At 41.0% G+C, this 18,747-nt stretch overlaps 1 protein-coding gene across 1 annotated transcript in view; it reads right to left on the bottom strand.

Annotated features, from left to right (window-relative positions):
* Positions 1-854: 854 nt before the first annotated feature.
* The window catches only part of clec16a (C-type lectin domain containing 16A), a 41,953-nt gene continuing 24,060 nt past the window's right edge, over positions 855-18,747 (bottom strand). The window contains exons 16-24 of the mRNA XM_029437165.1: positions 17,041-17,085; positions 15,106-15,156; positions 14,833-14,961; positions 13,809-13,929; positions 9,097-9,248; positions 8,077-8,281; positions 7,149-7,319; positions 6,041-6,178; positions 855-4,166 (exon numbers count right to left, since the gene is read on the bottom strand). Coding sequence (XP_029293025.1) covers positions 3,577-4,166; positions 6,041-6,178; positions 7,149-7,319; positions 8,077-8,281; positions 9,097-9,248; positions 13,809-13,929; positions 14,833-14,961; positions 15,106-15,156; positions 17,041-17,085 — 1,602 coding nt within the window. The 3' untranslated portion in view covers positions 855-3,576. The remainder of the gene's footprint in view (positions 4,167-6,040; positions 6,179-7,148; positions 7,320-8,076; positions 8,282-9,096; positions 9,249-13,808; positions 13,930-14,832; positions 14,962-15,105; positions 15,157-17,040; positions 17,086-18,747) is intronic.

Genomic DNA, 18,747 nt, shown 5'->3' with positions numbered 1-18,747 from the left:
TATGTGATAATAAATACATAAAATGATACGCTGATTTACAGGAGTCTCTTTCCCAATGCATGTCAGTGGGAAAAAAGTATTTTTGGGCCCCATGGCATCACATGACGGACACAGATGTTGCAATTTGGCCACAATGAAAATTGGCTTCAAAGCCCGGCGCTCTTCCTGGGGGCTTTGTTCTCCCCACTTCATCAGCTTCACAACAACACTTCCTTGTTTGTAACTCACATGTGTGTGAACTAACCAATCAGATAAATGTGAGGAAAACCCATAGAGGTATAAGTTATACATTTTTGTTCAACAACTAATACTCAGAACTGTGAAGTTCCATCCACTGTTCAGAACTCGGGGGTGTGCCGATTGAACAGCAAAACACAAATCGAAGATCTCTACAGTACAAACTTAAATGTATTGCTTTGACTGTGGTTTAGTATAGAGAAACACACACACACACACACACACACACACACACACACACACTAGTATCGTTGCAGTACCAGGAACCCAGTCACACGTTTACGCGCACATAACCAGACTTCCCTGAAGAGAGGAACTGCGATAAAAGCAACAGATACAGACCGCAAGATGACTGAGGGCTCCTGCTGCAGCCACAGCAATAGCAACACAGGTCAAGGTTTTACAGCTTTTGAAGCCATGACACAATGGAGGCCTTAACAGTTGCATAGTATACAAGTGTGTATGTGTGTACTTCTGGGGTGTTGGCAGTTATTTTCTAATATTTCCTGTGGTTTTCTTGCTCAAACACTGAGAACTTCCTCTGTGTGATTCTGTGAAGGGAAAAAAAATCACGAGCAAGAGAGCAGCGACAAAAAAACAAAGACTCAAGCAGCGGATCGCTGTTGTTAAGTAGAATAATTTATTGCAGTTCTTTATTTATTCCTCTGTTTTCAGTTCATTAACAATAATTACAGGTTTAAAAGCAAAAAGCATTTACAGAGCATATAAACATATTACATACACACACACTACAATCAGAGACAACGGAAGCTTGTCATGACATGTTTGGATAGAGGTTGCCAATGGTTACAGGCGTTGTGCCGCCATGTTGACTTCAAACATGGCGGCACGTTCCTTCAAACCATCAGAAGCTGCTCTACAAATTGTGCCAAGCCTCTTCAGCACACCAGTGATCATCACTATCATTCTTCTGCTATTTACAGAAGCAAGATGGAAAGAGACCGAAAGAAAAAATAAGTATTGCTCTTAATTTCTTCTTTATAAACGTCTTGATGACTGTACAGAGTTAAAAAATAAGAAATGTCGAGCATTAAGACTTTAGCTGCAAGATAATGGCACAGAAAAGAAGAGCTGGAAAGCAGAAGCGGAAGAGAAAAGAGAGGAAAGCTTAATAAAAGGATTAAAAAGGATGAGGAGATGCATGTTCTAAAGAATCTGTGACACTGCTTCTGTTCCTAAGATTTATAAATCAAGTCATGATTTAAGGATAAAACACACTGATCCCATTCAAAATGAACATATGACATCACTGTTTGGAGAGATAAGTTGTCAGTTACATTCATCGTTCCCCTCGTTGGTTAGCTCTTAACATTATTGCAGTAGTAAAGCATTATTCAGCGGAGGGCGACACTGACCTCAGAGCAGCAACTCAACAAATTTATTTGGTTTTCCAAAAATGCTTTTGTTTCTGGTTGTCACTATGAAATTCTGCCAGGGTTTAAACACAGATGTGAGCAGATATGACTATACAAACGTCACACTATGCTTTAGGCTTTTAGGAAGTATTAACCAAATTATACTCGTCTTTCCTGGAGAATGGGTGTTTTCAGTTTATCAAACTATAGTCAGATGGTTCCCTGATACATGGAGGGTAAAACTGAGCTCAGGTCAGTGTCTGAGGGGCAACCAGCAGATACATTCAACCCAGTGTTGTTGTGGTGGCAGTGTGCAGAACAGAAGGATGTCATTTCAAACAGTGTCTCAAGACTTTTTGAAGCATAAGATCCCTGATATCTATTATACTACATCCCTCTATGAGGCTGTCAGAGTTTCATTTAATCAAGCAAATTAACTTTTATCTATATTCCTAATTATATCAAACAATAATCAGCTTTTAAAATGAGTAAAACAGCAGCTCACCTGTGTCGCTACGGACTGAAATGCTTGATGTGGAGAATGAATGAAAGCCTACATGGACTGACTTATGGATAACTGCTGAACCACTTATTCAGCTCCATTCGATCTTTCAAATCAATGATTCTCTCAGTCAGGTTGCTGATTGGTAAATCGGATCCCTTCTATGACCTACTGTCTGAATAGTGGGAAGAAAGTTAAGTGATCTAGAAGTTGAAAATAAAAGCAAATCCAACGAGATCAAGGTTTGTCAATTATTGTTACATATCTGAAAATAAAATATTTCTTATCTTTTACTCAAGCAACCCGTACTGAACCGTCAGCCCGAGAGATCAACCTTATGCAAACAAACTGCGCTGGCTGTGACGACAATCAAAAAGCTGCTTTCACACACCTCATCCCGAGATGAATTAATCTAAATTAATTCATTAATTTAGTTAACTAGAGAGGACAACACTTAAAAAGAAAAAAGGTGTGAGCTACAACTTCACGTTAACATTATGAGACCTGCTCCCTCCTCCTTGCTCGACATGCTGCAGGTAATTTAATACATTTTCTATAATAGACACCAGTTAGTTAATGGGAAATTAATGGATCAATACTCTACACCTGGAACAATAAGAGCTAAACAAAATGTAGAAAACACACACACAGAATAACCACGAGCAGCTCACTTGCCTTCGCAAACAGGTGGTCAAAAAAATCAGGTGGGGAAGATAAGGGGGAGACGAGGGAGAGATAGAAACACACACACACACACACACACACACACACACACACACACACACACACACACACACACACACACACACACACACACACACACACACACACACACACACACACACACACACACACACACACACACACACACACACACACCTAGGTGGCAGTAACTGCTAACCGGCCTGACACACGGTGGTTAAAAGGCATATGCAGCTGACTTTGTGTGGACTGTATGTATAGCGCGTGTGTGTGTTAGCATAGAAGGGACCACCGCCACAAAACATTAGTGATGAACATAAGACGCAAAAATAGAGCAGGTCTTTAGAACCTCACAACGGCTCACAGCAGCAGCATGTGATGTGGCGTGTGTGTGTTTCTTTGAGCTGACAATCTATCAGAATGAGTAAAAAACGTTGCTGGTTGCGCGCCTTTACACACGCTTGCTAAAAACACAACCGTACACACTAGAGTCCACAGAAACCCAAATGTGCTTTAAGCATTCCTTGTGTCCGACCAGTGTTTCGTCCTCGGAGTAAAAAGAGTCTTTCTTCATGTGCAAACACAAATGTTGAGATGCCTCCAAAATCCTCTTACGACTATTCACATCACGCACTATCTACAGGTCGCAACATGAAAATATACTGCAGCCAAGCTGGATAGTTTAACTATCACACTTCACTGTCTCTTTGTGTGTGAGAGATATGTTTAAGTGCATGAACATGATTGTGTGCGTGTTGCTTAATCCAGTTCAGGCGAGTCTGGTGTTTCAGTGTGTACGTCTGCATCTTCCGTGTTCTCTACATACTCTGTAGCCGAGTCGTCTCCAGCAGAGAGTCGGTCTCTGTTCACCTCTAGAGGTGAGTCTTCACCTTCCGGCTCATCTTCTCCCTCTGGTGCCTCGTCGGTGGTTTCTTCTTTTACCGTTGCGTTCGTCTCTGTGTCATCCATCGGCGACCCCTCCTCCTCTCGCAGCTCCTCCTCTTCTCTTTGCCCTGCTTTCCTATCCCCCTCTTTCTCTTCGTCACCCTCTTCCTCCTCTGCGATAGAGGCGTTTGGTCTCTGGAGGGAGTGTGTCGCGGGGATGTGGCTGGCACAGGGGTGAAGGTGCGGTGAGTCTGAGGGGGGCAGCAGAGTGAGCGACTCGACGCTCAGAGTCTCTGCGTTGTTGTCGGTGAGGAGGGAGATGTTGGGCTGCGACGCCGGAGTGAGGCTCGGGGCCAGGGCTGGAGCCGCGACTGGTGCCGAGGGAGTAGAGGAGACTAGCATTACTTCTCCACCTTCTCCACCTGAGGAGGAGGGTGGGGTGTGCTCCAAAAATGTACCATCATCTAAAAAGGAGAGCAGAGAAGAGTGAGGCAGGTGAACTCAGAGGGATCCTCACTGTGTGACATTATGTGACATTTCTATATCAAAGCCTTCAAACAATGTTTCTTCTTTCTGCACAGAGATAATCTACAGGGGGGAAACGTGTAGCTTCCAATTAAATGCACCGCGAACAAACTAAGAAATTGCACCATTTCAAGCTCGTTAAATTCCAATATATTCACTAACACTATTTAGTGAATGTCAGAAAATCCTTTGCCTCAAACTAAATTTTCAAAATGTCGTGATAAAATCCATAACCAGTGGGAAGCCCAACACCCTCGGGATTTGCACACACAGGGACATCGACACACACAGGAGAACTTTATGTAGTTACTACAGAGATCTATGCAGGCAAGAAGTGCCACACATGCATTTGGACAGACACAGGAAGACTCATGAGTGTAACAGCACAGTGTGTTCACCAAGTCCCTCCAGAGTTAGCAACGAGCAGATCCTTCTAACAAGGGTGGGACAGTGTTGCTCATTGGAGACACAGTGCACAAACATGTGATATAAGGAGCAGCAACAGTTGTACGAGAGGTTTCACAGTAACAGCATAGTTTGTGTGGGCAGAACTACACAGTGAGCTATGTACTACAATGTAAGCTACTGTGTATACTTACATTGGAGGAGTGTATGGGTGCAGTATGAAAGACACAACAAAAGTGGATTACAATATTCAATGTCGGCTCAACACAATTAGACCAAACCACTGTATGATGGTTATAGTTTTCTTAAGGTCTGTAACTGTGGAGCTCACGAGATGTAAACAGATATAAATGAAATAATCCACACGTTTCACTTGTGCGACAGGATTTGAAAACACTGGTTCCTTACAAAAATGGCACCTCTTTATACATTTCTGTTTGACATCCACTAATATTAGCTGCAGCCTTTCAGGTACGAGCCATTGTATGAAACACTTACACCACACACACACACACACACACACACACACACACACACACACACACCTCTGTGAACCAGTTGAACAGGCACTGTTAATGCATTGTGTGAGAAGCAAAGACAAGAACCTGTGATAAGGTAGCACAGGGAACCTTATGTGCTCCAACAGCTCAGCTGGCACTACTGCATACTATTGTGCTTTTTCTGGTGTGTGTGTGTGTATGTAACTGTACAGGAAGTGTGTGTGTGTGTGTGCTGTATAGTGCAGATATACTGTGTTGCCCACACCTCAGCTACATAAAGAGTCTATTAATATGTTTTTCTGTTAAGTCTCTTTTTGTCTGAGAAATATTACTTTCCCAAAAGTATTGATTTACATTATCTTACAGATTCTTTGCTTTATGGCGTGCTGTCGGGAGGAAGTTCACGTCACCCTGGTTCCATGGACAAAAAGCCAATGGGATTTTTCTATTGGATTTTCCATTTTTGCGCAATTAAGATCTGTGTAAATGCAATCGGCAGAAGTAAAACGCTAACGTTAGGCTAAAAACTAACTTCACCATGCTCGCACAAATTCAACGCCGCCACCACCGAGTAGAGCTTCCCCATGTTCTGCGTTATAACGTCTAATGTCCCCGACAACGTCCGTACTCTCTAGCCACCTGTTAGCTGCTGCCTTTAAGACATTTAAAGGCTCAACATTCAAAAGTTAAGTATTTAGACGTAGAATGGCGCTTGTGTTAACCACAGACCTTTTATTTCAAGCGTTTGAACAACAAAAACCATTCAAGAGACCCATTGAAGGGAACTGGAAGTGCAAAAATGCTAACTCATGTCCGGGTTTCAGTACTCCGTCCTGCAGCACCCTATAATGCACTGTATGTGTGTGTTTATGTATGTAGGAAATGTGGATGTACTGTGTGCGAGCTACCTGTGGGGCTCTGAGCTGATATAGTGCTTGCAGTAACAGAGTCACATCTTCCTGTGCTCCCACTCCCACTGGAGGGAGGCGAGGGGGAGGAGAGGGGCGAGGGACTGTGCTGCGACACACAGTGAGCCACTGCAAAACCTGGAGATGGCGCACATGAACATAGACACACAGACACAGTCATGTGTTACCATGGCTGGGACATTACTTCACCTGACCACGCGTTATTGTGTGGCACACAGTATACGGACACACATAATGTACGTACAGCAAGAAGCTTATGTGTCAGGTATAGTTTTTTGGGCACATGTATTATTATGTGTGTTCTTAAATGTGTTTAAAAGTATATAAACCAACTTAAAATATTGCTGCATTTCAACCAAAACATACATCACATTAATACAATTCAGATAAAACTGACTTTTAGATAAAGAAATGTTGTAGTTGACCTTTACAATGGCTATAAATACATTTCTATCGTCAAATAGAAGCTTGCTATCATTCCATAGAGACAAAGCTCGGCCTTCAGGAGCTTCACATTTTAAATAGGAGACGGTTTCCTTGCTGAGACAAACAAAGAGTCCCTTTCAGAAACCGCAGCAGGTAATATAAACCTGTGAAAAGGATTAAGAAGGGATAGAAAAGGCAACAAAAGTGAATTTAGAATAAAACTAAAGCAAATAGTATTTAACAAAAAAGGAATTTCATGAATTAAAAAAATGATGGAAACAAGATTGACTTACTGTTACACTTCTACTCTAAAGATCAAATCACAAACACATTTCCACCTCAGGTTTTAGCACCATTTTGTTTGAAGATCAGTAAAACTTTCTGAGAAAGTTTTCTAAGTAATTTTTATTTCCTGATGTTCTGTTACTGATTATTAGACTATTTCTCATAAAGTATCCGGTGTGTGTCAACCAGGGGCCTGAGTTTAAGGACATTGTTTTACTCAGATATAGATTATAGGTGCGCTGCTATTCTATATCTTTTTATTGTCTACCATGTTCAGATTTAAAGCAGAAAGAAGCATGAAAAGATTCTGGATCTCTGAAGAAGTGTGAAGAAATGAGCCGTTTGTGTCGGCAGTGGACCCTTTTCAGTACGTCACCTGGTACTTTGTCGACGGAGCCGAAGACTGATCTAGTTGCCGTGGGGTCGCTGGACGACCGTCTTGACTGCTCGTAGAATCTGAAAGGCAGGGCGCTGGGTGAAGCGTTGGCTGTCTGCCCGAAACCCAACACCTCCGTCGCACTGGGCTGCACAGGCAGGTCCAACAGAGCTGCAAAACAGAGGAAGCCGAGAGTGTAAGAGATATCAACACAGCGTCAAGCGTTAGGATTTCATAAGGACGTGCCTTTTGGCACATAAAAGGGTATAAATTCAAACTTAAGGAGAACATGTCTAACCTGGAGGGAAAAAGGTGTATCCTATATTTGTTCTTACTTTGATTAGATTCAATTAAACTAAGAAATGTTTTGGTATGTTTGACTGTTGACTGTTGACTGTACTTAATGAGAGAACCTGACACCCTTGAGACTGCAATGTTGGCAGGGTTCACATCCTTGTTTACTTTGCTGCATTGGCAAGACGTCAGATATCTTATTATTTTTCTGTGTCATTTTAAAGAACCAGATCATCAGGAGGGGAAGTACAAAGGACTGGTTGGTAATCCATCAGTATTTACAGTACAGAAGCATTGAGGGGAGAAGGAAACTGATTCAGGGAAATGACTGATACTAAACTGTATGAAGACCTCGTGTTGACACAATCCTTGTGTTGAAACAAACATTAGCTGGAAGCAGTGCTTGTTAAGCTGTGGTTGCACATTAGTGATGACTTCTTTGGAGTTTTTAGAGTTTTATTTTCACTCATTGCTTTCTGGTTAAAATCTCTTGTGATTTCCACTGTACTGTACTTTCAAAGAAAGTATCAAAACCTTTGAGACTGTGTGGAAAAAGGCAGCCACTCAGCTCATCAGGGTCTTTTTGAACAATTAGGCGAGGGCAGAAGCCTTAAGGGGCTTCCCGTTTACTCACCTGCAATCCTCTGCATCTTCATGCGTCGGGCCTGGATGCGACCTTTGGCCAGCCTCTGCTTGGCGATGATGCAGCGGATGTGGTCGGCGAAGATGAAGTTGGCCTGCAGAATGGGCAAGGGCTTGGCGTGGGGGTTGGAGATGGGCTTATGGATGACGATGTTCAACGCTCTGCTGTCGTCCTCAACGCCAGACACCTGCATGTCCTGTTGCGAGAGGGAGGGAGGGAGGGAGGGAGGAAGAAGGAGAGAGAGGAAACAAAGAGAGGGGGAGAGCGTTACAGAGATTAAATAGCAAGAGAGACAGAGAGGGAAAAGAAAGAAGAAAATGGAGAAAGTGGGAATGAAAAAGAGACAAAAACAAGAACGAACAAATGCAAACATTGAATTAAAACCATAGTTTGAGTAAAATAGATGATACAAGTGAATGGAAAGTGACTTGAGAGAGAGATAAATGGGACTTTAACTTTGGACCTTAGTTGCAGTCACAAGTTCAGACCCAAAAACATTAATTACATGAAGGAAACATTTTATCATATAGATTCAAAATACAAAGGAAAGACATTGAAATAACACAATATCCGTTTCACAACAGCAGCACACTGTTTGTATTCAGCAGTTCATTTTTCAAAATTTCTTTAGAAAAGTGAACTGCAATATCACTTCATCTTATCTGAGGTCATAAGTATAAGCATGCTTATACTCAGAAATGACAGTAAGTATGCTCTCATGACATTTTATTTCCCTTTTTTTTAGCAATTATCCAGTGAAAAATGACATGAAGGGCTTGAGCAACAACTTATCAACATCTGATGAATGTAGAAGAAGAGAAATTAAAAGAAGAGAAACAGTGAGGACAACTTGGTGGCAGTGCGAGAAAACTAAGACCTACAAATAAAAAAAATGGGATGGGACAAATAACAAAAGCAAAAACAATAAGGTATATATTAAATTGAACATTTCCTTATCCCTTTAGCACACAGACACAGCCACACAGCGTGTACATGCCACTTTTCTCTTACTTGCAGAAGGCCGGCAAACTTGACCACGCCCCATCCAAGGCGTTTGGTTTCTGGTTCGACCAGACTCATTTGGTACACATCAACAGCGAGGAACCTCTGGGCCTGGCCTCCATCTTTACTGACCACCATACAGGCAATTAGGTCACTGTTGTCTGAAAAAGATTAACCGAACATGAAGGTTAATCACTGCTATGTAACTCAAGTCGAGGTATGGCTGAATATGTGCCTCAGGTTTGTCTGATCTTTACCAAACACCTGTTGGGACCATACAGTCTATGTTAGGATTAATGTTCTGCACTCAAAACATGCTGTTTGAAAAAGATAACCAGACTAGTAGTCTACAGCCAGGACAGTAATATGTTTACAGTTAAAATAATTACAGTTAGTAAGGTAACAAAGTTTATCGCAGACCCAGCTACAGTGCTACTACAACTACTAAAGTTCATAGGATTCATCCTCTGGGGATCATGAATGTATGTACAAATTGTCGGTGCTAATACATCTAGTACACGTTGAGCTATTACACTGGTTAAGTGGAAGCCTTTAACAGGTGGTGGTGGCTCAAAATGAAATGTCAGTCGATCACCAGTCATTAGGCGTCGGTCCTCTGGGGATCACGAATGTCTGGAAACAAATTCATGCAAATCCACCAAATACCTGTTGAGATATTTGGTGGATAAGCCCGATTGAACTAGTGTTAGAGTCCGGACTACTCTGCAGTTCATACATATTGATACAGCAGGCAGACAGAAGCACGCAGTCGGTCTGTTAACAAACTTTAAAAGGACAGAAGACTTTACTCCCACATGTCTAGGAGGATGATGGAGAAATGAAAAGCTCACATTTTCAGTTTAACACAAAGCCTACTGCGAGGCAAACATGAAAAGTGGAACTGATGACCCGATTTGAAACCACTGGTTTTGGTTTTAATATCACCTTCTACTGTCACTGTCACTAAATGTAAACTGGTAACACCACAGTGACGTACAGCTACCCGATCAATTTAGGAGTTTGATTCATGTCCCTTCCACTTTATGTTCTCTGGTTCCTTAATTTCTATTCTCAAGAATCCTGACCTACCCAACGTTAAAACCAGTAAGTGACTAATGTTATACTTGTGAAATTGGTTGGATCCATAACCTTGAGTAAACCCCTTCAGTACAGTAAGTTCTCAGTAAGTTTTCTCTGGGGGAACTATATTTCTACACTTTTCTCACATCTGTTGAGGAGAACACAGTGGCTTGTCGTGTAAATCATTTATGTGGCCTTCTGGTTATATGACTTTTCCTCTAACCAATATTAAAAGATCAATGGGGGTTTCCAGGAACTTGACTTTGCCCACTGAAACAGTGAGCAGGGTAAAGTACCTGCAGCAACAACAAAAAAAAAAAGGTAGTCTACGATTTACTATGGCAGCAAAATGACACAAAAGGCAAAATGGTCGGAGAAATTAGGGGAAATTTGAAAGCTTGAATCCCCTGACCAGCTGGGGAAAAAACCCTCCCACTCCCAACATCTACTTCGGTCCAGACTACAGAACGCAGGGGTGGGTCAACTCTGTCACAAAGGCTCGAACATATTGGACATTTAATAACGACAAGTTGACTCGACACAGTACACATCATTTGGGGGCTGTGTGAAAGTACTTTCAGCCAAACAGACACATTTCAAGGAATCACCTTCCGATTAAAGATTTGGTGTCAAGTATGTTTCCATCTATTAGTCAAATTACTTTCAGATTATCTTCCCCTCGGAAGACGGAAGTTAAGGACAAAAGTAGCACTAAAATGAGCAGACCTTGTTTCAGTGCCTGACTTTTGTAAATCACCCTTTGTTCTGCTTTTTTAAATGACAACTGAAGGAGGCTACCGTCGCAACACATGACTTAAGTTGTTTGGACAACAGTGCACTGAGAGCAGCTACCAGCCGTAGCTGTCTGTTAGTGTTTAACACTATCCCTGCATGTATTCCCTTGAGCCATCAACTGCACAAACATAACTGAAGGTAGACAATGGAGCGACGGTATTTACTGGTGTGATAAAAACAAAACCGAACATATGACCGAGTTAAGTGTCAAGCTTCACACCTTGCTGCTCTTTGCATGCTCCTGGCATTCACACATGTACGCAACCAGGAGTAGGGACACTTCCCTAAGCACACCTTTTTTTAAGTTTCTGTTCATGGGAATGCAACATGACCTTCCATTTCAAAGACCATCCCGGAAACCTATTCCACTGACACACACAGACTTTCGCAAATGTTCTGTGATTCTACAGCTACCCGAAGATGTGGTGAAATGGAGGCGGTGGGAGCCTAATGGTCAGAAGAAGGGGTTTGTGGGTGAAGGTTGCTGGTTTAAATTCCCCAACCCACGAGGAAAAACCCTCCCTCTCTCCACGACTCCTCTGTAAGAGTGTGTTCTTAGTCACCCACCTTGCTTAAATGAAAGTCACAGTGAAAGCCAAAGTGGGATTTTTTAAATGTTAGTTTTTTTAAACTAAACATAGTTTAGTAGAGTTAAATGCAAGGCAGGTAATCAATAATAAACAACACTATTGTCTACACTATCTTTTTAAGTGACACATAATTGCTGGAAGTAATTTCACACCCGATAAGATAGCTCGTAAACTCATTACCTTTATATGCTACAGACTCTTTCAACAGGCATTTTGATTTATGAAAATACAGTCACAGTTTCACCCAATGAATTACATTTGAAAGTAAAGTTGCAGGGAGACATTTGGTTTCCATCCATTAGTCAGGTGACTTTTTGGAGATACCCCTTCCAAAAGAGGGAACTTAAGAAATATCAGTATTAGATGAGTTTCCATCAGCAGAGTTTAGGAAGATGAGAGAGGATTCATGAAATTAGAGTTTTCACTAGAAAAACACATCAATCGCATAAGTGGAAAGTCTTACAAGAATTACAACAAGGTCAATTCTGGATATCAGCCAATTACTGCGGTTTCATGCAGTCTGAAGACAAATGGCAACACAACCACGACAAACCTACAGAAAGCATCTCAGTATCTAATCTGAAGGCTGCGTGTCATTGGTTTGATTCATTCAGCAGGCCACAGCTGCCAGGTTTGAATCTTCGTTTGACAAATGGTGTTTCCATAAGTCATCACAGATGATGTGATAACACTTAAAGGCCAGGATTACCTGGACCTGCCACAGGCTGTTCAGTCATCACTGCTGAGTAAATAACCCGGTGGAATTTACAGTGAACTCTTCTCTTCGGGTATAATTCTAAGAAGTGATATTAATAATAAATATAAATACAGTGGTGGTAGTAACATCGTCTTTTACAAAATGTGTAATTGTCTTAACTCTTCCTTCTTACAGTTGTACTCCTGATCAGTACAGAAACCCAAAGACGGAAGATTGTGGCGATGGTGCAACGAAAGTGTGAAAGAGGAAAAGAAAATAGAGCAGAAAAGAGACTTTCTTTGTTTGCATCATCATAAGATGCATCTCATATAGATACCTGTATGACATACTGGGGGATTTGTGGTGAAACTTACTTTACGAGTTGTTCTGCTTATCAAAATAAACTTCAAATAAAAATGACGGAACAGGCTCATTTAAAAGAAGAGAGGGGGCCTTCCTGTTTACACTACTATAAAAGGGGATATACATATTAGGTGTCAAACATGTCATCTGCCCCTGCATATCCTTCATCTTAACACACTCATCTAGTGCAGAGTCACTAGCTGACATTGGGAGGGAGCAGCAGTACACCACTGACTGGTTGCCAGGCCGACACATATAGACAACGATTCACACTCACATTTACACCAACAAGCAATTCAGAGTCACCAGGTCATCCAACCTGCACGTCTTTGAACTTGTGAGGAACTTAATTCCAGGCATTCAGAGACTAACCTGAAGACAGTGTGGCTGCTTCGGCCGAGTTACCGCGTGGAACAGTGTCATGACAGCAGCCCGTTAAGTGTAGGCTGTATGTTCTTCGCGTGTTCCAAGAAAACCTTATCTCAATATGTTTCGATGATTTATTTAAGAGAACTGTAGCATATTACCCGTAAACAATCAAAGAGCAGTTATGATTATATTTCCTCAAAGCCGGTAGATATTTTGTTGTCAGTTTTGGTCTCCTGAAGATAAGAAGACGAAAGGGTTTGTGTCTGTTCATTTATTCAAAGCTTGAGTACTACAAACGCATGCATGCACATGTCAGCATAATAAAGGATGTACAGATTTGCAAAGCTTGTGCACTGAGTGTGTGTGACAGTCTCATCTCTCCTGTTCACATTCCTGTGCAGTACTTGTGATATCATGCAAGCCAGAGCTAACCACATGCACGTTTCCATGACGTCATCTACACACCTGTGTACAGTAAGAGGAGAGCATTTAGGTTATCGCAGTGTGTGGGAAGCTGTGTGCATGTGTACTTCTGAAGTGTGCGTGTCTGCTCGTCTCCGTCGTTGTGGATGTTTGCACTCACAAGTCTGTGTTGTAGATCTAAAGCCGTCTTTTGCACAGAGAGTGAGTGTTAGACAGAGAGAATTAAAGTGTCAGTTCTTTCTTATGTTATGCTTTTAATGCACGTATTGAATTTCATTTGGTCTTTTATGTTATCCCACCCTGAAGTTGAACTCTTTTTCCCAAAAGTGTAAAAAAAGATCAATAAATAAGCAGGTCAGCTGTCCTACAGCATTCGGTTTAGGTTTTGTAAAGTGTAGTCTTACTGAGGTCTAAGACATCGTCTGTCTTGATGAGGTCTTCAGGTCGGGTCAGAGGCAGCTGCGTCTCAGGTTCTCCCTGAAGCTGACGCGATAAGGACCGCAACATGAAGAACACACGGATAGCCTGTGCAGAGACACAAACAGTTAGAGATGTTATGTTGAATCAACCTTCCCGTCTGAAACTGACGACAGGTACAAACCAATGAAAAGAACAAAAGAATGACAAAGCCTCAACAATTCCTATTAGGAATAAACATTATGTGAGACTTTGACATACAATGTTTTTATCACCGTCAGAATCAGGCCAATACATTTGATCTTTCATCTGAGCTTTAGAGTGCTGTCAATCTGCTTTTATTCGCTTGTGCTATTTTTGGCAGAGAAAGAATCCAAAAGAATGTAACATGTGGTACACCTGCTATGTGTTAAACTATTATTCAAGTCCTTTTTCAAAGGAGGTATTCCCACATCCAAACCATCTCAGATGTAGGAGTGTTGGAAAGTATCCCTCAAGTCCTGAGAAAAGAACATCCCACACACTGCTCTTGCTCAGCATCACATTCATCAAGAGTATTTGAAATAAATAATGCTCCGCCCACTTTGTATGCTCAGGTGTGGGACAATTATTCTCCTGTGGGAGTGTCTCTCAATAACCGACAGCAACACATTTAAGAAAAGAAAAACTAAATATACAATGACACACAATATATTAATAAGTCTATTTACAAAAATATTTACAGAAAATTGCATGTTATGATGAATGATTATGAAAACGTCAGCCTTGCAGCTTCCATAAGTCATTCAAAGTTGTGCAATCACATGCACTACCTCTAACTTGTGTGTACCTAAAGTAGCTTTATAATATCTCAAGATTTATATCTTTTACTTAATTATTTAAGTTAAAATAATTCCTCTTTCATGTGCCCTTGGGTGTCAAGAGGAAATTCTTTCGACCTGTAGTATTTGAGAGCCATGGATTTCAAACTTCAAAGTGTTACATGGAGCTCCAGTGAGTGTGTGGACGTACCCTGCGTGTCCTCTCCACGTCCCCACAGGGCAGCCTTTTGACAAAGTCGATGCCGGTCAGAGGGGTACCGGTGGGTGGCAGCAGCACCGAGGCATCCATCATTAGATACTCAACATTCAGCGGTTTACTCTGCAACATACGCACTTGCATGAGTACAGACAAGTCCACGTACAGCAACCGTACAAACATTAGCAACGGCAAGAATATCAGATGAATCACGTTACACTTTAAGGAGAAAAAAACAAACGTCATATCAAATGAAGGCAGACTCACCGTCATGCTTCTGTATTCATCTTCAAACATGTCCAGAAAGATCTCCTCGCCCTGTGATGACAGGATACAGTTGGAAAACTCATCAGCTTGCACACCCATCCTGCATGTATACCCACTCCTCTACTCACTTTCTTATTTTGGCAGTAAAACAGTAAAATCCATTTACACACTGTTGTAACCCATACTGGAATGTTTTATTTTGGTGCATTTGTATTTGAAAGGGACAGTAGAGATACAAAGGCTTAACATAGACTTTGAGATACGGGCAATGATATGAAACAAATGGTCTCCTCTGTAATGTTTTACAATTGCAGGATATAATCTGATCTGATATATAAATATATAAAAATCTGAGGCCATGGCTCTCAGCAGGAAACCGGTGGATGGCCTACTCCGGGTAGGGAATGAGCCCTTACCCCAAGTGAAGGAGTTCAAGTACCTCGGGGTCTTGTTCGCGAGTGAGGGGACAATGGAGCGAAAGATTGGCCAGATAATCGGAGCAGCGGGGGCGGTATTACATTCGCTTTACCGCACCGTTGTGACGAAAAGAGAGCTGAGCCAGAAGGCAAAGCTCTCGATCTTCCGGGCGATCTTCGTTCCTACCCTCATGACCTATGGTCATGAAGGCTGGGTCATGACCGAAAGAACGAGATCACGGGTACAAGCGGCCAAAATGGGTTTTCTCAGACGGCAGAATGTTAATGCACACATGAAAATATTCTCTCTTGATTAAAACTCTGACGATGCTTAACAAGCCACCGCTGTGTACTGAAAAGATTATTATTACAACCGACTCATCTGTGCGTGCAGAGACCAGGCCAGTGACTTATTAAATACTGTTCCTTATCGCAGGACCCTTCTTCCAAACATGACACTACCAGCACAATGCACAAATCCTATTCATGTGACGTGTGTTCCCAAGGCACCCATATGAATCATCGCAGGAATGGGAGCGTAACCAAAACAGGAAATACTGGACAGATAAGTCAGTTTCTTGGAAATGCATAGTTGAGTGTTAAAGTGTACACGACAGTGTTTGTATGTTCATATGATGAATATACTCATAATCAGCTCAGCGTGTTCATCTCACCACACAGATACGTCTGGGCTAAAAATATTCCAAATAACTACAACAAATCAGATGTTTCATATTTAATTAATATGTTTTAGCTGATTGCTTTTTTTCTTTTACAAATTCAATATCCACTATTTTATCAGTTCAAGAACATTCACACTGTTTGTGTGAGGCAACTCCACTGAGTGTTTCTGAATGCTGTTTAAATGTAATTTAATGGTTTGACATGCAAAGAAAGATCAATACTCATTACTAAGCACTTAAGATATGATTTTATTAATGTCCCAATCTAAACATCCAAAATGTTCTCCTGTTTCATGACAGATGAATCATTATTGTATTATTCAATCTAAATATAATTTAATCAAATAAAAATTTCATTTAAAGAGATCATTCAAACTTTTCCACTTCCTAAAGAAAGCCGCTACACACACACACACACACACACACACACACACACACACACACACACACACACAGTAAAGGTCAGATTGTGATTCAGCTTTTGTTGTGCCACACTTCTCAAGAAGAACTGGTTTTAACTCAAGATCATCCGTTTACCTTTGCAGCTCTTCAATCTTTTTTTCTTTTCTTTATTGTTCTCCCTTAATGACCGTTTTACCTATTGCAGCAAAAGTGTTTCATAATACGGCTGAAATCCTATTGTGCTACAGCAGGATTGCGACAGTGTCAGTCTCAGTGTGATTCCAGCTGTCAGTTACCGTTTGACTTGTCCTTCCTTCTTCTTTTTCTGTTTATATACAGTATAGAGTGTGGGTATATTTAGTGTGGGTAAATGGGAGAGAAGCACTTCTTTGTGTAGGTTAGAGGTGCATGTGTGCGTTACTGTGTACACTCACCTTGTGGTATCTCCGCAGTAAATGCAGACTTTCTTCTCTAGCACCCTGCAAACACAAATAGGAAGTATAAACAGTATGAAATGATTGCAAGTACGCAGTCTGTCCTTCATGCGACACACACGTAGAAGTAACACATCAAAGACCTAAGAAACAAATTGCCAGAAATTGTGTTGGTTATGAAAAAAATCATCATTATTTGAGGAGCTTAAAACATTGTCTAGTCGCTTAAGAAAATGTGTGTAATTGACCAATTTCTGCACTTTTCCACATACAAGAATAGACAACATATAACCACTGTTATGACCCCATATCAAATCAAATCTTGACAAACCATAGAATACAGTGTAAGGCAGGTCAGACTTGAGATTATTTGAGACACTGAATGAAATTAATAAATGATCAGATCGGATTTACTGCAAATGTTAAATAATGATGTCACTCCTGTGCTGTGTTAGCCCCATTTCCTTTAACTGCAATACATTGCTTCCCTGGTTTACCCAGTCACATCAAGTGTCAGAGAGCCAGAAGGAAGGACAGTTATATGGTTATATATGTTCTTCTTATTGCAGTGACATTAGAACGAAAGTAGTTTAAGATACGGCAATCCTTAAACAAATGTCAAGCCGTGCGTGATTAACACTGAATAAACAAAACCTGAATATGCTGGTATGCCAGTCAGAGATTAGTAACATGACTAGTCAGCTATTTCAGGGCAGAAAGAGAGTAAACTGGGTCAGGGCTTAACTTCACATCAACAAAATTATTATATTAAGGTCAGCAAGATCAGTTCTCTGGTATTGTGACGCCGGAAGCCACAAGATAACAAATAAACTAAAACATTTGGCCAAATGAACTTTGACTAAAAATGATGCTCATAATTCCTGGAAATAACCCTCAACATTACCATTTCAGCCAAAGGAGCACTGTCCCAACTGAAATGGGGTCTTGATTTGTGTTAAACTGTGTCAGAGTTGGAAGATTCTCCAAAAAGAAACCCCCAATAAAATATATTGTAAAATAAGCATTGTCAGGTTTCACTTTAAATTCAGTAAATAAAAAATAAAATAAAAAACCTGACAACAAAAACACTGCACAAGCAGAAGTACAACTACGTTCTGTAGGAAGAAAAGAGGATGGAGAGAAAGAAAGGGTTTAGAGGATTACCCTGAAGTGAGAGAAGAGAAAATAAAAACATTGTAAGAAGGATGGGTCATAACCACAAAGTAGTACTCATTGAGAAACCTGCAGCTACAATCGAAACTATTCAACCCCCATTGCACATAAGGTTTATTGGCAAAATAAACAAATTACACAATAACTGTTTAAGTAGTTCAGTAGTTTAATATTACAGTTTAAATTTTTTTACTTTTAATGTCTCCTACAGTCACACAATTATTCAACCCCCTATCTCAAGCACACCTGATGCAATTAATCAAGAGGTTCATTAGTTCAGGTGTGCTTGAGAGAGAACACATAAATACCTCGACTGGCTAGGGCTTTGTTGAGAGTGACGTTTGATTGCATGTTAGAAATATGGCTAAGTCAAAACAATTGTCCAAAAAGTTCAGAGAAGAGATCATTGTCTTGCAAAAAGATAGCAAAAGCACTGAATGTTCCTAGAGATACAGTTAGAAGCATATTTCGCAAGTTCAAAGTTAAAGGAACAGTGGCTACACTACCTGGACGTGGCAGAAAGAGGAAGCTATC

The sequence above is a fragment of the Cottoperca gobio genome, chromosome 8, assembly GCF_900634415.1.
Source record: "Cottoperca gobio chromosome 8, fCotGob3.1, whole genome shotgun sequence".
Lineage (NCBI taxonomy): Eukaryota > Metazoa > Chordata > Actinopteri > Perciformes > Bovichtidae > Cottoperca > Cottoperca gobio.
This window is presented reverse-complemented; position numbering and strand designations above follow the sequence as displayed.